The 20,198-nt window shown below is 41.0% G+C and overlaps 2 protein-coding genes and 1 long non-coding RNA gene across 3 annotated transcripts in view; 2 read left to right on the top strand and 1 right to left on the bottom strand.

Annotated features, from left to right (window-relative positions):
• Positions 1-720, top strand: part of ube2o (ubiquitin-conjugating enzyme E2O) — a 21,267-nt gene extending 20,547 nt beyond the window's left edge. The window contains exons 23-24 of the mRNA XM_017035523.2: positions 1-103; positions 448-720. Of these exons, the coding sequence (XP_016891012.1) occupies positions 1-103; positions 448-475 (131 nt within the window). The 3' untranslated portion in view covers positions 476-720. The remainder of the gene's footprint in view (positions 104-447) is intronic.
• Positions 721-887: 167 nt separating this feature from the next.
• Positions 888-6,297, top strand: LOC103383772 (uncharacterized). Its single transcript, XR_003050658.1, has 6 exons — positions 888-1,422; positions 1,461-3,962; positions 4,225-4,298; positions 4,434-5,464; positions 5,542-5,656; positions 5,728-6,297. It is a non-coding gene; the product is annotated as an uncharacterized LOC103383772 (long non-coding RNA).
• A 3,553-nt stretch (positions 6,298-9,850) lies between these two features.
• Positions 9,851-20,198, bottom strand: part of LOC103383771 (sphingosine kinase 1) — a 19,084-nt gene continuing 8,736 nt past the window's right edge. Inside the window, exons 2-5 of the mRNA XM_008317060.2 lie at positions 18,924-19,073; positions 15,880-15,974; positions 15,290-15,405; positions 9,851-11,047 (exon numbers count right to left, since the gene is read on the bottom strand). Of these exons, the coding sequence (XP_008315282.1) occupies positions 10,153-11,047; positions 15,290-15,405; positions 15,880-15,974; positions 18,924-19,073 (1,256 nt within the window). The 3' untranslated portion in view covers positions 9,851-10,152. The remainder of the gene's footprint in view (positions 11,048-15,289; positions 15,406-15,879; positions 15,975-18,923; positions 19,074-20,198) is intronic.

Here is a 20,198-nt window from a genome sequence, read left to right on the forward strand (position 1 = left end):
TCTTCCCGCTCTCCAAGGGCTTTGTGAAGAGTGTCCGAGGTGTGCTGCTGCAGTACCGAGCTGCGCTGGCCGCTGCCGGCATCGCTGAGCACACAGAGGACAAGTAAGTGCCTCCTGACCGTTCCTGACCCTCCTCTGCACTGCTTTCTGCTCTTTCCACTTCGCCACTAACTGTTCATCTGCCTCAAACTCTAAAGGAGCATCCATTAGTCAATTTAGGGGTTGGGGAGGGACACTTTAAACCTTCTGTCCTCCTGTCCACAGCTGCACTGTGCTCAAGCACTGCCTTCATTCGTCCCTCTTTTACCTCCATTCTTAGTCTGTGCAGACTCCACAGCCTTCTGCCATAATTTGTGTTCATGAGGAAGTGGCTGCAGGAGACACAGTGAGACTGAGCAGATTTGTGGTTGACCGCCACCTGATGACACTGTCTTTGTTTTCCTTCAGCGTCCCTGCAGATGAGTGTGATGAATAAACCGGGGTGGCACTCGTGCAGTCACGATCTCGTCTTTCCACCAATGCAGGTAAAAATAGGAGGTTGAAGGTGTTTTCTCTCAGCCTCGGCCGGACTGTTGACTTGTGTGGCAGATGTGCGGATGCAAAAAGAAGAGCAAAAGGTGAAGAAAGAGAAATCTGTGCCATGAACCCTCATCCATGCAGCCAAGCTTCCACCACACTGATTAAAAACCACTCGTTTAAATCAGCCTGAGAAATGTACCACAGACTGATGATTGACCGGGCTCCACCGAAACACTGCAAACCCCAGGCTCCCCTGGCTGCTGGGCTGACTGCAGCCGTCTGTAGCACTGCTGATGTTACTGCTGTACCATCCCCCTCCACCAAAAAAACGGACAATTTGTCTTTGGGGAACACTGATTGGTCCGTGTTTTTTTTTTTTTTTTTTTTTTTTTTTTTTAGTAGAAATCCCTGGTCGTATGCTTTCTGCCAAACGTTCTCTGACACACACACACACACAGCCCTGGAGAAAGCACTGAATGTCAGTAAAACTGCCAACAACTGCTTCACCACCTGATCTTCAATGCTCGCCGGTGTTTTCCTTCGCCAACCACTCAAACTGAACCACACCACAAACGTCACATGACAAAGTTTACATAGGAATCACCTCTGCACGTCAAACTGCTGCATCCAGACACTGGGCATTAGTGAGCTACAGTGGCTGCGTGAGAAGGAGTTACAGCTCAGGGTGTGTTCACACGGGTCAGAGTTGGGGTTAACTTAAAACCCTCTCCATTTGGTCCTGGATTGACATCTGGACACCTGGACATCACACAGAATTAACCTTCATCTGACCAAACTGCATAGAGACGTGAACAAAATAACATCGTCCAGGGTGTACCCCGCCGCGATGACGTTTTTTGCCAAAAGAACAAAATGAGAAGACGAGCAAGTGTGAAGTCAAAGGTGCCAAAGAACAAAATGAGAAGACGAGCAAGTCAAAGGTGCGGAGTCAGCAGCGTTGCTTTTTGAAATAACGAGATCTGTCATGGGTATGAAAAAAATTGTCCAATCAGAAGACGGTCTTTCTCCACGTGGTCCTGAAAGTCCTTCTGTGATCCCCGAACACATCAGGACATTCAACCACAACCAAATCAATGTTTGTTTATATCTATAACAAAGAAAACAAACTCCCAAGTGTGAACACACCCTTCGGCGTGGAACTTTTTACCCATGATGCACCTCACTGCTGTTACAGACGCAGCCGAATTACTGCAAGTGAAAAGGAAGGGAAGTAACAAAGCGCATATATTTAGCATCCATTCCATCGTCACATGTCAACATGTTGCCTTACTGTTCTGAATAAAGTGGAACCGTTGTGTACTGAGCTGCTCATGTCATGTTTCAGGCGTCAGGATTCACTGATGGAGGCGAAAAAAACAAAACCACTAAAAACCTGTGTCTGTCTTTATCCTAGAAGGCAGTTCTGTGGTCAGTGTCCCCAGAGAGCGACGGTTAAATCGCAGCCATCAGTGAATTCTGATTCTGACCTTTGTTACATTATACTTGATTAACACGGGAATATAAACAAACATCATTTAACTTCATTATCCTTTATAAATACTTTACATTTTGTCTTCATTCCATTTTGCAGGAAAAGACAAAAACAAAGGGAAGAAAAAAATCACATACAGTTAGAGAGGCATTATAAGACATTAGTTTTCAGGTTTTTCTTTGCGTTGTTTTGTATTTAGTGAATATTAGTGGATAAAAATTAAAGTTAATTTTTCACAATTTCTTTTTTGTAATTTACTGTGAAACAGTGAAACTCATCCTTTGGGTCCAATTGTGCTTCCTGGATGAAGGATATCAGTCCTTGTTTACATCTATCAAAAAATACATAATGCATAGGAGTACTTTAACATTATTATTAATATTATTATTTTTACCATTTTCATTGTTATTATCATTACTACAGGAAAGGTTGAGCCAAAGTTCTTGCTGTATTGGGATGAAGCAGAGCTCTGTGACTTGTTTGTTATTTTACTTGAACAAAGCAGTGTGACGATGCTGACCAGTGTTTCTGAAACTGTTGAGAAACTTAAAAATGAGCCAAGAGCTGCCACATATAGAAAAAAAACACTTGAAAGGAAGGGTGAGGTTGTTTTGTCTTCCATAGTTTTGCTCCTCTTCGTTCTTTATATTCCTGTTAGCGGACGTGGAAATCTAACATTTGTTTCTTGGATTTTACTGCATCATGTGTGGTGCTGCCTTCAAACATATAGAGGAATGATGATGATGATGATGATGATGATGTTGGTGATGATGCTTTCTTCACTGGCTGCTGTAGCTTTGTTTGCTTTATGGTCCTGTAAGTCGTCACCACTCACTCATCCTCAAGCTGCTGTTTTAAAACATACTTGTCGGACGGTCGTCTCACCTTTGTTTTTATGGCTAAGGAAACATTTACAGTAAACGCTTATGATTCTTGATTTTCACATAAGCGGAAAAATTTGAAACTGTCGTCCAAGAAGTGGAAACAAAAACCCGGGAATGGTGTGGAGCACATGATGCTTTGTACAAATTTCTGTGTATGTGTGTAAATGATCCAGATTTGAACCATTAAAATACAAATATTTATGATGATAATGATAATGATTATTATTGATATTGTTATCACCACCATGAGACGTCACTTCCACAGCCAAAGCCTGTCACATGTTGCTTTAAGCCTCTCCAGACTGGACTGTAGGTGGTCTACGTGGTGGTCCCACAGTGGCCTGCTCTCTAGGCTTTATGACGACAGAAGATTTGTAGCCTGTTTCCCTCTGTACAGACGCCTGTGATCATATCAGAGTATATAAATACACACAGTATATATTTAAGTTCCAACAAGTCACATGGATGCTTGGGGCATATATGTACAAAGTGCTGGGTGTGTATTGTACCGATGATGATTTTCATTTTCTTTTTCTTTTTTTAAAGATTCGCTTTTGTTGAGTTATGACGACTGTATAGTGATGTATTAAACTTTGCAAGCAGTACCATGAAACCTGGCGGCTCTTTTGAATGTGTTTCTGAGTGTGTGTGTGTGTTCGTGCCAACACCTTTATGCATATTTTTGCGCCAGAGTCAGACCCAGAATAAGGGTCGGTGGTTAGAAGTCAATTTTGTTACTCCGATATTACTTTATTTTAATATGTAAATTAATTAAATTGTACGTCCCCGGTGGCTCACTGTCTCCCCCTGCTGTTACAGGAGACCACACTACTACTACTGCCTAAGTGTTTTTAGCATTGTGCTAAACGGAGAGCTGTGTCTCAAGGGTAGAACATGATAGCAGTCGCTTTTTCTTTTTTCGACGTGGTAACGTCACTGTGGCGGAAGTGGCGGCGTGTGATGTCAGACGCTGAAAAAGTTTGCTATGTGCCTTAAAAGCCACAGGTGTTTGAGATTTTACGTGATGGCGGATCGACCTGGTCCGGGTGAACGACTCAGATGGAAAGGTACGTGATTTTTCGATTGTTTGTATTCTCTACCGCAGCTTAGACTGCACTAAAAGTGGAAGAAAACGTTTTTAAATGAATTTAACTTTTTCGCGCTAAAACTGATTAGAAAACGGCTAACCCACGGAGACCAGGGAATGTGTTTACTCATTGAATCAAGTTTTAGTCTAGTGTTTGAAGTACCGCTTCACCGTCTTCTACAGTACTTTTCTAAAATGAACACCGTATTAAACGTCTAATCAACAATGTTTGAAATGAACAGATACGTCGAGGATTTCTTCGCACGGAGACCAGGTCGACGTCATCCGGCGTCAAACTGACCTGAAACAGCACAAGGTGAGTTATCTGTGAAGTCAAACCCTGGTTGTTTGTTTTTTGCTTTGTTTGTTTAAATTTAAGGAATTATTTGACAAATATGCTCATACCAAAATGTCAGTACTTAACATGAGTCCTCTTTGGTTTATTTTCCAGATTGATCATCCTGAAGATCTTCAACACAGTAGGGAGCTTCGTTTTTCTTATTTTCTTTGCGGCCGCTGTGTCGCTGTGTTTCCTGCGGCCGCCGTGCTGCTGTGTTGTGCTAGGCCGCTGTGCCACGATATGTGTGTGTGGGTGAAACTTAGCAAAAATAGCACCATACCTTTACAATTTAGGGCTCACAGGCAGTTTAAATAATCACACCAGTACCCAATTTTGATGTCCCGTCGCGGTCCTCATCCACAACCTTGGGCGTTGCGATTTTTTTTTCTACAATTTCTGCGTTGTGATCCTCGTCCACAATTTTGCGCGTGGATTTCCTGCTTCCGCGAGAATTTTGGACGTTTTGGCTGCTGTCATTTTCCCCGGCTGTCTCATTTCCATCCAGAGTGACAACCTGAATTCCAGCTACTTCAAAAAACGTCAAGGACTCTAAAGGATGTTACATTTGTTTGCCTTTGTACTATTATCAATGTATACTGTACATGTAAGTGTACTTGCCTTTGTACTTGTTGATGTATACATGTAAATGTACTTGCCTTTGTACTTGTTAATGTATACATGTAAATGTACTTGTTGATGTATACATGTACCTTTGCTTAGACTATTAGACTTTTTTTCAGTGTATTTTCTTGTCATCGCTGTCTGTGTGCACTTGTCCACCTCTGGTCTTTGTTTGCATGAGCCTCAGTCTGATCACCTTTATCTGCATGTCGTCTTTTGGATGTGTTTAAGGCTGAGTGATTGACAGGTCACCTGGGAGTTGACGTTCACTTATGTTAATTTCATCCACTGGTGTCTAATCGGGGTTAATTGTAACACAGTTCTGTGGTGCAGGGTCTGGGGCTTAGTCTGTGATTGGCTGGATGTGGTAGGTTTCAGTCAGTTAACCAGGTAAGACTGGGCATTTCCTGTCCCAGGTGGGTCAGTGCTGGATCCATGCATGCTCTGGAAATCTGGATTGGAGGGTGTATGTGGCCCAGGTGGACCGACTCCAGATCATCTCAGCCACAGGATGTGTCCAGGTTTGTTCTTCACTTTGACCATTGATGAATGAGTTCACTTTAATCTGTGCACTGACTGATCTGATCTGTGGATCTAGGATTCTACAGACCAGAGCAGACGTTCATTGGATCTGGTCAAACACGACACCTGAACAGGACCAAGGTTAAAAGAAGAAGTGGACTCTCCTCTGAAGATGACCACTAACTAGACAGGTTAGTCTTTCTCTGGGTTATTTATGTTTAAGATTCATTATGTTTCTTACTCTATTCTTCTTCTTCAACAGACCTGAGACTGTGGAGACACAATAATCCCTGTTGTGGTCAGTTTGTTGTGTAGAAAACTTACTAGACTCATTCATGTTTAGGTCCTGGACCCAGACCCACCACAGCTGACGGGCGTTTCCATTTTTTTTTAAATCCCTGCTTGGCTGTATTTGGACTTTTTGTCCCTCATACCGTTGACCTTTAAGATAAGGGTGACCTTTTATGGATAATCTGACATTTTGTCTTTGGTCACTGATGACTTCAACTACACTCTTAATCCCAGAATGTTTGCCTTGCTGTAGTTTTGAATCAGTCAGAGTTTAATGAACTGGATTTCTTTCACACTTCACTTCTGTCCTATTCTCCTTCCACTCCTTCTTGGAGCTTCTGTAAGAAATCCAGTCATGAATTCTTACTGAATGTTGTACCATGATATGCCGCTTCCAAAATCAGACCTGGATCCATCTGCTTTTGTGAAACTGGTTCATCTATGGTACAACGTCATCCTTAAAAAAAAAAAAAACCCAAAACACTATCACTTAGTTAATGTGAAGTACTTTAGCACTGAATCAATGATGTAGTTCATGACAAGCATTCCCCAAAACACTATCACTTATTTAATGTGAAGTCCTTTAGCACTGAATCAATGATGTAGTATTTCATCAGTGTTTGTTTTATTTTTTTATTTTTTTGGTTAAATCAAGGTCAACGGTAGTCCTGTTTTCTAGTTTATGTATTCCCCCATTCCTTTTAGTTATACGTTTATTTAAAATGTCAAAATAAACTACATTAAACTTAACATGCTTGCACTGTCTTACCTTCTTCTAACTCAAGTCCAAGGTATTGAAGTAACTGTTCACTCATCAGCCTTTGTCAAGTGTCCAAAGAAATAGCCACACAATGACATTTGTCGTCATAACTTTTATTTCCAATCAGAACACGCTCTGGTTCAAGCATAGAAAATTACAGACATTTGTCTAAATGGAAAAATAGAACTCTTAGAATAAGGAATGAATCATTCAGTGTGCAAGTAAAGAATTCCCTTCACCGTAAACAAACAAACCAAAGCAACAGCTGGAAAAGCAGCAGCATGAATAGACAAAAAGGCGAATCAGGAGTCAAACACCAGCAGCGTGTTTTCATTTGTCGTCATTAGGTCCTTAAATATTTGATGTAACTGTGACTTCCCTCTGACAGGAGTCGTGCTCTCCTCTGTATTTACTGTTTTGGCATCAACAGGTGTTAACGGACGATTTTTAATGACACGAGTTGTGGTTTTCAGCAGAAAAAATAAAACAGGAAACGCAATTCTTGGTTTTCGGCACCAGGGGGCAGCACAGCCAAGTCACATCAAAATTTCAAGGGCCGCAGCATCCCTCAAAGCAATTTGGACTTCAAATGAAAAACATCACAAAAACTGAAATAGATAAGTATGTGTACAACACATGAAAAATACAAATAATTAACAACTTTAATAACAATTTCAAAAGGTCCTCTGTTGCTATAAAGCTAAAAGATTTCTGCTAAAATAACGGCAAATCATACAAACATACTTCACTGTGGCTCTTTATCATGTGCCACCAATTCTAAACACCAAATTGGTATTCCATTTATACTGTGCAAAGGAAATATCTCTGAAAGACAAATTTTGGTCTTAGTTTCTCTACAGTGTTGTACTAAATCCTGCACGTTAAGGCTCTGTAATCAGACATTCATTTTAAAATTACATCAGTGAATACGCACAAACACAAACACGCCTGTGTGAGTGTTTTTGTGAGGCCTTCACTCTAACAGCATCAAAGAAAACAAAGGCACTCCATTAGTAACTCCAGAAAACACCTGCAGGATTTAACAACTACACCCAAAACTAAAAAACAAACAAACATCATGACCTTCAAGTGACTCATATATTCATTGTGTTAGAGATTAATTCATATAGGGGGCAATATAAATAGTCATTTTAGCGTAATTTAATCTATCAATTTAACAGCTGTAAAGTGGTGTAATCTCCCTGCAAATGCTAAAAATGGTCCAGTAATCTCCCTGCAAATGCTAAAAATGGAGGTCCGTTGTTTACCGTCCAGTAGGGGGCAATAATGCAACTCAAATGTGTCAGCTGCCAATAATAAAACAAAGAAAATGAGACAGTTAAGGCAAGAAGTACAGTACATGCATGTTTACCGACAATATAATCTTAGTCCCATTATCTAAACATTATTATCCCTTAAAGTTAGCGCCATTAGAAATTGAATAATTAAAAAAAAAAACTCACTTAAATGACTGCTTAAAACCTCAGTCTTCATATCCCACATGTGACATGAAGCTCAAGGGTAAAGAAACCAAGGTGATGATCATTATCATCTCCCCACTGGGAGAACAGGCTGTGAGAGGGTGTGTGTGTGTGTGTGTGTGTGTGTGGGTGTGTGTGTAGAGCGCAGATCGATGAAAGCAGCACAGGAAGAATCGTGTGTTCAAATGCAGGGTCAAGGTGAAAAAAGGGGCTGAATGTGTGGAGGCACTTAAACGTGTCCCATGTTTTCTACGTCACTGAGGTGGAAAAACACAAGTGAACAGTTATTCACAAAGAGTGATGGGTTCAAAGGTCACTACACTCAGCATCCAGTGAGGACCAGACAGTAGTTCTAATTATAGTATCAAGTATTAAAGCAGGTCTGCTGTTTGCATCAGTCTCATTTGTGTTTTCTCTGGTGTGGAGATTACAGCCACAGACTGAGCAGTGATGTTCTAGTGAGTTCAAAGCTAAGGTCAAGGCTGCTTCCCTGCCAACACTGATGTGAAGGCAGAAATCTGAGGAACCATTTCAGCTAAATTGTTGTAAGACAGTTGACACAAACTAAGACACTACACTTTATTTAATTTGAAGACGGTGAGGAAATTATGTAGTACAACTGGAGTTGTACTTTAGGTTATACTTCAGTTTGATCCTATTTGAAGGAAAAGACCTTTCAGATTTGGTCATATATATATATGTATATATATGTATATATATGTATATATATATATATGTATATATGTATATGTAGTTATATATACATATATGTATATGTATATATACAGTATGTATATGTATATATGTGTATATATATGTATATGTAGTTATATATACATATATGTATATATATATGTATATATATATATGTATATATATATATTTGAGGTCTGTTAAGGCCAGTATGTTTGTTTGATATCTCTCCAATCTTGGTCCCTGGTCTTTGTCTGCCTCCTAACTTGCTCCAAATATCATTACAAAGGCTGTGCAACACAAGTGATGTAAAAGTAACTCTGTTTTCCTCAGTTTATTTTGCTCCATCCTGTTCAAACCTCTGTCCATTTACAGATTGACCAATGTTGAGTTGGCAGAGGTCAGGATAAGCTGTTCAGTGACTTGTAAGGAATGTGTGATGTTGGGTTTCTGTCAGAGCTGGGAAAAAAAAATTAGAGAAAGCTGTAGCCAATAATCTTAACATCAAAGGAAGCATTAGTTGCAGTGCGTTTCTTGGGATTCTTCTTACTTTTGCAAGGCAACACATCACGCCACACATAGATCGTGAATAAGAAATGGTCGAGTTCCTCTGGACAGAGTTGTCATCCAAGACAACTGAATTGTTAATGAGACACTGACTCTACAGCAGTTTTTTCAAGAAACAGTCACTGAGCCTGATCCAAGAAGAAACAACTCACACCCTCACTGCATTCACACAAGCTTTATCTCACGCACACACACACACACACACAGATAGTGCAAAGGAGCTGATTTGTCATATTTTTCCATTTCGTGATTCAAGATTTTAGGTCAGACTCAGGTCAGAGAAGACACCGTGTCTCAGTGACAGTGACGTGTCGTAGACGCCTCCATCATAATGAGATGATGAAATATAGTCAACCTGACGTCTACATCTAGAACAGTACACTCTGAAGGCTGAAGACGAGGAGACTCCAGAGTGGCGTTACATTCAGAACGGCTCTAAATACGTTTTTCTGCATTTGTCATCCTATTTGATTATATAACTTGATTCAAATTTCAATGTTTGAAGCAGAATGTCGTGTCAGTGAGTGCTGTTTTGGAAGAGATCACAGATAAAAACAGTTACACAGAGAGCAGCTGTGCATTTAAAATTTTGGAAGAGATCACAGATAAAAACAGATACACAGAGAGCAGCTGTGCAATTCAAAAAAAAGGTAGTGAGAACCAGCAGGTTCTACACCGTCGGTCACCACTTTCCTTCTCACATCAAAACCTCTAGGACTCCACAAAAACTTTACCTGAAACGTCACAGTAGTTGGAGGAAAGACGTTAGTGTGTGTGCAGCGCTGAGAGGCTGACACCTGCGTCCTTCACACCCGTACCTGTTACACTCCCGGTGTGGAGTGTAACTTTTAAACAATGCCCGCTTAGCAGCAAAATTAAAGCTGAGGATGGTTGTTTATCCGACGCATCCAGTGATTAGTCTGGCCAGACCTCGGTGCACTTCTGCCTGCACCGGTCCATACTCCACCACCTCTCCATCCACTGTTATTATCCCTTTGGGGGAGTGCGGCTCCAGCCTGAGCGCCCGCACCTTGGTGTACACCAGATGCTGACAGTTCGTAGACAGAAGCGCTCCTTTCTCCATAGCCAGGAAGAGGCGCAGCAGAGCGCTGCGTGATATTCCAGCTCTGACGTAGTAAAGGTGGATGACGCCCTCATCCACGGTGGCGTCTGGAGCCGTCACCATGTCCTCCCCCAGGTGGGACTGGTACATGGCCAGGACGAGGACAAACTGTTCCTCCTGGACCACCTCCCAGTCACTGGGCAGCGGCTGGTCCAGGGGGAGAAGCAAAGAGTCGGGGGGGCCGGGGGCAGCTGTGGTGGCATTTGCGTGAGGTGGGTTCTCTGTCCTATGGACCTGGTGGGAGTTGTTGGAGTGACAGGAGTTGTGGAAGCTGTTCTTACTGGGTGTGTCTGTCACCTGGTTCAGCGCAGGAGGTGGAGTGGTGGAGGAGGTCTGATTGTTACAGTGCAGCGTTGGGTCGTTTTTCACTTTCCTCTCACTGTTGCAGTCTTTGGTGCAGGGCAGGTAAGCCAGCTTACCCTTGTAGATGCGAAGAGAAGCCAATCTCACCAACGTCCCCATGGTGAACCTGGCGGCTCCCGCGTGCCGGTACTTTTCACTCTCAATGTCCACATCTGCTACAAAGCCCCAAGCCAGAGAGAGGAAGGAGAACATGCGGGGAGTGGAGGAGACATGGATGGAGACCAGGTCCATAGGAGACACCAGTCCTTTACAGAGCAGGAACCCACAGCTGATCAGGAGGTCCTCACCAAACACTGGAGATCCTCTGGAGAAGGAGGGAGAGGAGAGTGGTAAATGATGTCACCTAAGCTTCACTGAACTACAATGTCTTCATAGACATGGTCCAAAATGGATGATAAAATCCTTATGTTTTTACTTATTGATTCCAGGCTGTGAAATTCCAGTGTAGCAGCAGCATTAAATAAAAAGATGATAAAAAGTCATAATAAGAAGCACAACCTACAAACATTAAACCAGTCGCCCTGACCGGGGTTTGATCCCTGACTGTCCACCCTGGTCTTCAGCACCGTTGGCAGAGGCTTTGCCCCTGAGCTATATTGCCATGGAGAATGAGTTGTGAAGAACTTTTACTGACTAGTGAATCTACTCCATGTCCTTCACAAGAAAACAGAATATCTCACAAAGTGTCATAATAATCTTGGAAGGCCAGGATTTGAACCCCAGTCTCCTGCGCCATTGTCAGAGGTGGTATCCACTGAGCTATACTGCCATGTACTCTAATCCCTGAGGAACTTGTACTGGTGGTTTAAACTAGTCCATGGGCTTCACAAAAAAAAAAACCAACGTATTACTTCTACTAATACTAATAATCATTAATATTATAATTATTACTATTTATAATAAAATTAATAATAATAATAATTACCGCTATTATTAGTAGTAGTAATGATAATAAGAATTAAAAAGAGAAAAACTCTAAATAAACGAATTTTAAAATTGAAGAAAGGCTCTGGTAAAGAGCAGTGACACTTTCAGATTCACTTCTGTCAGACTGAGCAGAGCCGGGTCCAAGGATCTGAGGATGCACATAGACTGAAAGGAAACAAACAGTTCCACCTGGAGGTGGGAGCTAGTGTTTGTAAAGTAATCCTGAAAAATCAATTCCAAAATTAAATGGCAAACCTTGAAGGAAGTCATAAATCACGTTCATGTACGAAACAACCAGGATCTGTTCAAACCAAAAACGTCACGCTCCGTCTTCACTGTCGTAGTCAGGTGCTGAATGACTGAACGGTTTGTCCAGGAGATAATGTGTCCCACGACATTCACTGATTAAATCTCTGACGGAGTGAAACCTTAGTTCAGGGAGGTCATGTCAGGTCAGTGTGTGTCCAGTCACATCAGCTGATTGCTCAGCTGACCCCTGTCCATTCATTCTATTGGAAAACCTCACATTTGTGTGGCCCACTTATCCTGCCCAGGTCTCTCTACTCCTCCTGCTACACAGAACATCCTTTTCACAGCCCACTTGTGTCTGATCCGTTCATGACATATGTGCTGTGAGTCAATGACAAGCGGTCAATACTGAGGTCAGCTCCCTCTGCTCAGGCTTTAACACTGATGCACAGAGAAGAGAGGAAGAAACTGGGACAGATGCTGTGACTACGACAACGCCACATAAATCCAATAAGAAGCAGGAACGTCACACCAAATAATTAGCCACAGTCAAACACAGATATTTTGGATTATGAAGGCATCTACAATAGAATACAACGACCAAATGTTGAATTTAAATTCATCCGTCCTCCAGAACAAAAGATGAAACCGTGGACTCTTACTGTAGAGGACATCAGGTTAACTAATAATACCAGAAGAAGAGAGGACATGGGGTAACGGACAGGGACAGCCCCTTTGGGCTGGGGGGCAGGATTGGGTAAAAAGGGGTGGATTCACTAAAGCTAGAGGCGCAGAGACACATGTGGGAGGAGGACCAACTCATGGACCATCAGACATGACAAGCGGGGCCAGACAACAAAGACAACCCCATCTGGGAGAATGGAGACAGGGGTGAAGGGTCATTATGATGACACATGGACACGGACACACACAAACTCTCTCTCTCTCTCTCTCACTCACACACAAACGTACACATCTGCTGTTACCACCAACGGCCAATTACAACGACAACTGTGATTCAGTGGAGTTCAGTGGCTCTAGATCAGGCATGGGAAAACTATGGCCTGGGGACCAGGTGTGGCCCGTTTGGCTTTTTAATCCGGCCCGCCAAACTTGTCTAAATTATGTTACTGATTTCTGTCATTGCACTTCTGCCTTTTCCCTGCAGTGCCTGCATTTCCCCAGTTGACGGTGTAGAAAGGGCTAAAAGTGTTTGAGCAGGTATGGATGACTTTTACATGTCAACGCTCCATCTATCTGCTCCTGACCCGGCCCCCTGTCACATTTAAGGACCCATTGTGGCCCATGGGTCAAAACTCTTGCCTACGACTGATCTAGATACTGTATCTTTAGTCATTCATTGAAACGGATCACAGAGAAACTTCAAATCTATCTATCTATCTATCATTCATTGAAACGGATCACAGAGAAACAAATCTATGTATCTACTGGATCAAGTGTCTTTGTTGTTGTACTGGTAGATTTCTGTCTTACCGTATAAGCTAATCCTAGTTAAGCTCATAGATTTGATTTGTTTCTTAAACTCCAGGACTGACTCACATCCAGTTGTCAACGCACATCAGCGGCCATGTTTCAGCTCCTGCTCATTATCACTGTGTGTAGAAACACATTAGTGCCAGGCTCAGCCGTTACACAATAACACAAACAGTCTAGCTGTCACTTGTTTGATCTACGCAGTGAACCCGTCATTCATCTGGGAATAAAAACACAATGACACTGAGGACAGGGCCAGTGCAGGGGAGTCGTCATCATACACACACAGACAGAGTGTGAGAGACATATTTTCTGGATGGCCCGTGAGTGTGAGAGGAGAGGAGAACAATACAGAGTCTGGTCTCTTCCTCTTCTTTGTTGCTGCCGCTCTGGCAGGAAGACTATTGTTGTAGGAGAAGCTGAGTGGCAAATGGATGAGAGGAGAAGGATGGTGTTGTTTGTACAGACAGGACACAAACTTGCATTTACTTCATTAATTTGGCCTTGATTTATTCAGGAGTCCCACTGAGAAAACAAGAGTCGACTCGAGGATTAAAAATAATTCCATGAATAAAAGATTCAGACGGAGAGAGAAAAGACGCAATCTTAGCTCAGCGTGCATCGCAAACAACAGGAGTCGTCTGAAAAGTTCTGGAGAGTTTCACTGTTAGATTTGGAGAGGAAATGGAAACAGTGCCACAGACAGACGTGGAAAATACCTTCCTTCAACACCAGGTCATAAAGAGCTGCTGGAAATAACCTTTCATAACTAGGCGTATTAATCAATCTCTCAGCAGGTCAGTAAAACAACTTCTAATACAATTTATTTTAACACAAATGTTTAATTGTAAAGAACATACAATTAAACATGGTATTTAGATTACTTATTAATTACCGCCAGTATTAGTACAATGCAACTAAAAATATTTTCTAATTTATTTTCTAAAATTCTCAATTAGTTTTTAGTCACGTCGTGATGGTACATACCATAACTAAAGTCTAAAAGATAGTTTTGCCTCAGTAAACACTAAGACCACCTCCTATTTCTGTACTTTTATCCACTGGGACACAAGCTGGACCAAAAATGTAAACCTTTGAACATTTGCCAATAAATCACATGACCACACCGACCAATAATATACATCTTTAAATAAATTCACACAGATGGGTTCAGCTGCATGTGTATACTTGGTGAACTATATTTGTGGGGACCGAGATTAGTGTTGTTATGGGGACACTTTGTCCTAGTGGGGACATTATGCAGGACCCCAGAAGATGAGAGGACACTAAGGTCTAAGAATTTGTTTTAATTTGTTTTATTTGTAAGAATTAGTTTTAAGGATTGGAATTACTGTCAGATTAGACGAACAGTAGAGCAAGAACTAGGATTAATCCTATATAGATTAGACGAACAGTAGAGCAAGAACTAGGATTGATCCTATATTTGTAAGGGTTAACTTTAACTTTCTTGAACTCCTTATGTATAGTAGGTACATTTTTCTCAGCTGCTTGTTTCACCTCTTCTCCATTAAATATTTTATTATGTCAATACGACGTAACCTTATAAAACCAAAGGGAAGATAAAGTGAAATAAAGACGGCTCATATAAGTATACATTTCATCTGATTGACAGTTAAAGGATCACATGAGTGGTGATTACAGCTGTCACTTGTCATCAGTTTTCTTCTAAATGGGATCCCTATTTATACAATTTATTCAATTTACTGACAACATCCTGAATGAGGTAATTGACACTGACATCTAGTCAATGAATATAAATCAAATCTGAAACTAGATCATTCTGGGTTGTTTTTTTTTTTTGCTCTGGGTGTTGTCCAAAACTATAGTTTTTACCAGTGCTTTGTATGTCACTTACCCAGAATAGTGATGTATCGATGCAGCCAAAGCGTTTCCTGATCCTCCAGGAAGAATTCCCACAGGGATGCGAACGGCCTCCTCCCAGTCTGGTCTCGTCAGCAGACCATTTATAACCTAATGAACAGAGTGCAGCCAGATATTTGACTGTGTTAAGGGGAATTTATTTTTTGTAAGCTTTTCTTACATGCTAAGGCAGTGGCATTTCTATTCATACAGTTCCTACAGAACGGTAAAGTGTTCTGAATAACCATAAACAATGCCGCCGGGCAGCCTGATGATCAAGGATCCTCAGAAAATATATATTCTAGGATTTTTGTTATTTATATATTTTGTAGGATTCATATTTTAATCCTTGAGTTCAATTTATCTCTGGTCTTCTAAACCGAGAGCCACATTTCTTAATTTTAGTTTTTGTGCTTCTGTTTAAATGATCCTGTCCGTTACTGTTTGTTTCCATGGTCTGTGAGCAGCACTCTGTAAAAGACGTTGGTGATATAATGTTGCCCAGACTTCCAGAGTCAGGTTTTTATACAGTGATTGACTGTACTTCAACATCAACAACATCTCAGGTCATCACTGCGTCTCTACCTCGTACAGAAGTCCATCTCCTGACATGATGACCATGGCGTCCCACTGCGACAGGTCGGCCTCTCTCACCAGCTCTCGGGCGTGGTTCTGGTGCTCTGTCCAACAGACACACAAACAGGTGGAGTGAGTGTGTGTTAAGGGCAGGTGTGTCTTTCCTTTCTGAATAAATCTGTCAGAGAGAATTTGTGCTGTCAGCTTTCTCTGGCCTCATTGAGGTCAAAGGTCATGGTCAGTTTTATTTCATTGCCATGTCTCAACAGGCAAATGACACCTGACACGCTGACAAATTTAAAAGTGTCGTTTACATCCTGTTCCAAATCCAGGCCCTGCTCCTCAAATATATGTTGCGGTTCAAGTTCCATCCTGCCTCAAAAACAAACGACATTTTCTTGTTCTTGACTTAGAGCCAGATTTTTGACCTTTTTATTTTGCTGACAGACATCAAACCATTGTTTTCTATGTTCGTGTTCGTTAAAAACTCACAATTAGCACTGTTATTCATTTGTGAATTTTGTTTTGGTTTTTGTCTTTTGCCGTTTTTTTCCAACTTCACCAACATGAATGGACCAGGAATGTGAGAGTAACCTGTCTTTTCTATCTTAACCATTTTTTTTTACTCTGTACAGACAATACTTCGTTTGTGTTCACATAACTGAAAAAAAAACAAAAAAAACAGCAGTGTCACCCCATCACACACACACACGCAAAAAAGACTTCCCTCTGGAGAGGGATCTGTTTTCTCAGCCTCTCTTCTTACCTTTCCTTCACCGGGCTCCGTAAGATAAAGTAATCAATGCCTCCTTATCTGTCCAGTCAGACCACTGTTTAAGAGCAGCTTCAGTTTAGCATCTTCCCTGTCAGACATATGCCTAATAGTAAAATGAAGCCATGTATTTGAACTGACTCTGAGCCTGTTCAGATCAGGATGCAGGAACTAATCCATCCTACCAAACAAACAATATCTATACTAAAATTAACATGTTGAGCTTTTTCTAATTATAATTAAAAAAACGATATAATCACAGGATTATTTGGAATGTCTAGAATTTCTGCAGTGACAGAAACCACGCTGCAAACTGATGTGGTTTGAATGTTCTCTAAATGCATTTAATAATGAAGAAGGACTCACTTACGCTGTCAAAAGCTTTTACACCTGACAGTTTTTTGTTGTTTTTTGTTTCTTAATTTGACAGGACACAGAGGTGTTTATGTCAACAAAGTTGTTAAGACATTAATGAGACTGCTCATTCATTTAAAGAAAATATCCTAAGACCAGTATGGACAGGAGTCATCACTGAGTCAGAATGGCCTCAATTTGCTCAATTAATGCAGGGACTAAAATACAGGTCCATTCATAGAGACAGAAGGACCAAATCATAGTCTTAGTCTGAGATGAGTTCAAGACCAGGACACCAAACTGTCCAAAAAGTGTTTCTCTATATAAATGATAAGAGATCATATTCATAACATAAACTTTTGTTTGGTGTTGCACCATGGGACTTGTCATTCATGTAACGGATTACAGTTTAGGGTCACAAGTTTGGTACAACTCTACACATGTCAAAAACCCTGGGCCCTGCTGCTGTCTTTTTTTTTATTTAAATAATCCCTGGGAAAAATACAACAACATTTTTATTTGACAGTTGTCTTTTCAGACACCGTGTGTGTGTGTGTGTGTGTGTGTTAGAGGAAACTGAATTGTTCCTCCTGGTAAAAACAGACCCAATCACATCGCACTAAAATCAATTGTGCATCTCGTTCTGCTCCAGATCTTCCTTCTTTACTGTAATAGACACTTTGCTGCCAGATGCACCCTGGGAAATCAGAGTGCTCTTGGACGCAGCTGAAATGCTCATTTTGTCGCATCGAGGTGATGAATGTCAACACAGAGGTGCTGATGGAGGGATAGTTACGCTTCTTTAAAAAATATCTACAGTAGCCAGAGTAATAAACTGTGGTTTAAAGTTTAAGAAATGCATGTTTTAACAAAACTGAATGTTTCATGTAAGTGAGTTTGATTGCTCTGAGTCGCCTCTTTACACCGACAAAAACGGAGCCAGGCTGTGTTCGTGACTGAAACTCTGCGTGCTTTGTTTTTACTGTTGATTGTCGAATCGTTAAATTAGCTGCTGTTGGTTTTTCCTCTTCCTGTATCTATATTTCCAACCTTTTATTCTCTGTCTGTCCTCCGTCCTGATAGAGCAACCCCTAGCGTCTACCCGTGTGAAATTATACATTTTAATGTATAAGTCACAAACCAAGCCAAAGGATGAACCTAACCCTAACCCTAACCCAAAAAAAAAAGTGCTACTTATAGTCCGCAAAATATGGTACTCATCGTTTTTAATTGATGATATCTTAAACCCAGGACACGGAGAAAAGTTCTGTTGGCATGATTTTCACGTTTTCAGCACAACAGTAAAGACATTTCTCTTCTGTGTTTTTATTTGCCTTCTGGCCATGAGTCTTTTTTTTTCTCTCTGCCCTCTTTTCTGTCTGCTGTTTGACACAGATATATGTGAACAAACCCAGATGGAGTTTCATTCTCAGAAATACCAAAGAAGGGAGGAAAGAAAGAACCATGGAGTTCACACTGACCACAGCCATGACTCTGGACACATCACAGGATTATATCACAACAAATCCTGTACAGTGAGGATTTTGTGTCAACGCGTGTGTGTGTGTGTTTCCATGGGTTGTGTCTTTACATTTATTAATGGATATTCTATGCATGAGAGGCGGTTGATGAGTATCAGGATGATGTGTGACAGCAGGAGCATGAACAGAGAGAGAGGGAAAACATGTCAGGGACGTGTGTTAATCTGTTTGGGTTTTTTATATCTTTTTCTTGTCCTTCTGTGCCGTGGCCTCATTGTGTGAGAGTGTTTGTGTGATAACTGTCTGCACAAACAATAATTTGTGATCCTGCGATTCAAATTACAAGTTTCAGCCTTGGCTTTTGTAATAGAAATATGTTTTGCACTTGTGTGGTAAAAAAACCCACAATAGTCTGTGTGGAACAGAGAGACGTTTCTGCAGCTCACCAGTGATAATCAGAGTGTGCTGGACGCCGGCCTCGTTCAGCATCTGTTGGATGTGGCGGTTGTACAGAGAAAGCGCCTGTCCTTTGCCGCTCTGTGGATTCACCAGCAGCATCATCCTGCAGGGACGAGGAAGTTCATTTGTCCGAACTCCTGACAGAGAAGAGAAGAACAGCTGATGGTTACAAGTAGTCAGGAGTAGTCATTCAGAAGACTTTAATTACTGTAAAAACCTGAACACAGACTCATTGAAATTATTATCATAATTATCATTTCTTTAGTCCATCAATGTCATGACTAATGTGTTTGTCATCTGGTAGGTGAAGAGGAACTAGTTTTGAATGTTGATCTTTGTTTCTTAAATATTTTTTTCCCACTGGAGACCATGGATAAACAGCTTCACTCCACAGTAGAGCCATTAATACATACAGTTTTCTCAACTGCTATAATAAGACGTCATTCTTCACTGTGAACTGACAAGTCAGAATAGTGTGGAAAATATGTCTGTGTTTACCTTAACCCTGTAAAGACTGACATTTGAAAAACACCCAGAAAATTCTACATTTTTGGAACTGGGATTTTCATTAACATAACTTTTTTTTTTTGGAAAATGCCACAGAGCTTTGTTTATGAGAGGTTTTTTGTATATTGTTGTGCAACAACAATGTTCTTTTTAGAAATAAAAAAAGATTCTCTCTGAATCTTGTGTTGCAAAGTAACTGGCTTTAAAACTGCTTACGTTTGTCCACAAGCCAAACAACTAACAACTAACAACTAACTGCCACAACAGAAAATGTCTAATTCTGTCAACTTCTGGATTGCACCAAACATTTCTGTTTCTGATAGAAACCAGTGGGATACTGACTGTGAGTGAGGGGGTTCCTGGTCCAAGCACTGACCTTGTGTCAGTAGTTTTTTCTAAACAATGTATCAAACCTTGTAATACAGATAAATTGCTACTGTAAGAATAACTTTTTATACAATTTCTTTTTTTTTTGATAAATGGTATGAACAGTAATTTTATATGTGCATGAAACCTCTTGACGATTCTCCGTGCACGATGAATCTTCAACTCAACACACGGACATAAACACTACATATAAAACCCCTTAAAAGAACCCTGCAGTGATATTCCTCCTGCAGAGGTTGGTTTTGACGTCCGGTCTGTGAAACCAGAGAAAGAGGCCAATCATCCAAACCAGTCTGACAGCTTATCAATGAGTAACCATAGGCATGAACATGTGATGCACCGATGCTGCTGGGATAAGCTTCTCTAAC

The sequence above is a fragment of the Cynoglossus semilaevis genome, chromosome 9 (assembly GCF_000523025.1).
Source record: "Cynoglossus semilaevis isolate Cse_v1.0 chromosome 9, Cse_v1.0, whole genome shotgun sequence".
NCBI lineage: Eukaryota > Metazoa > Chordata > Actinopteri > Pleuronectiformes > Cynoglossidae > Cynoglossus > Cynoglossus semilaevis.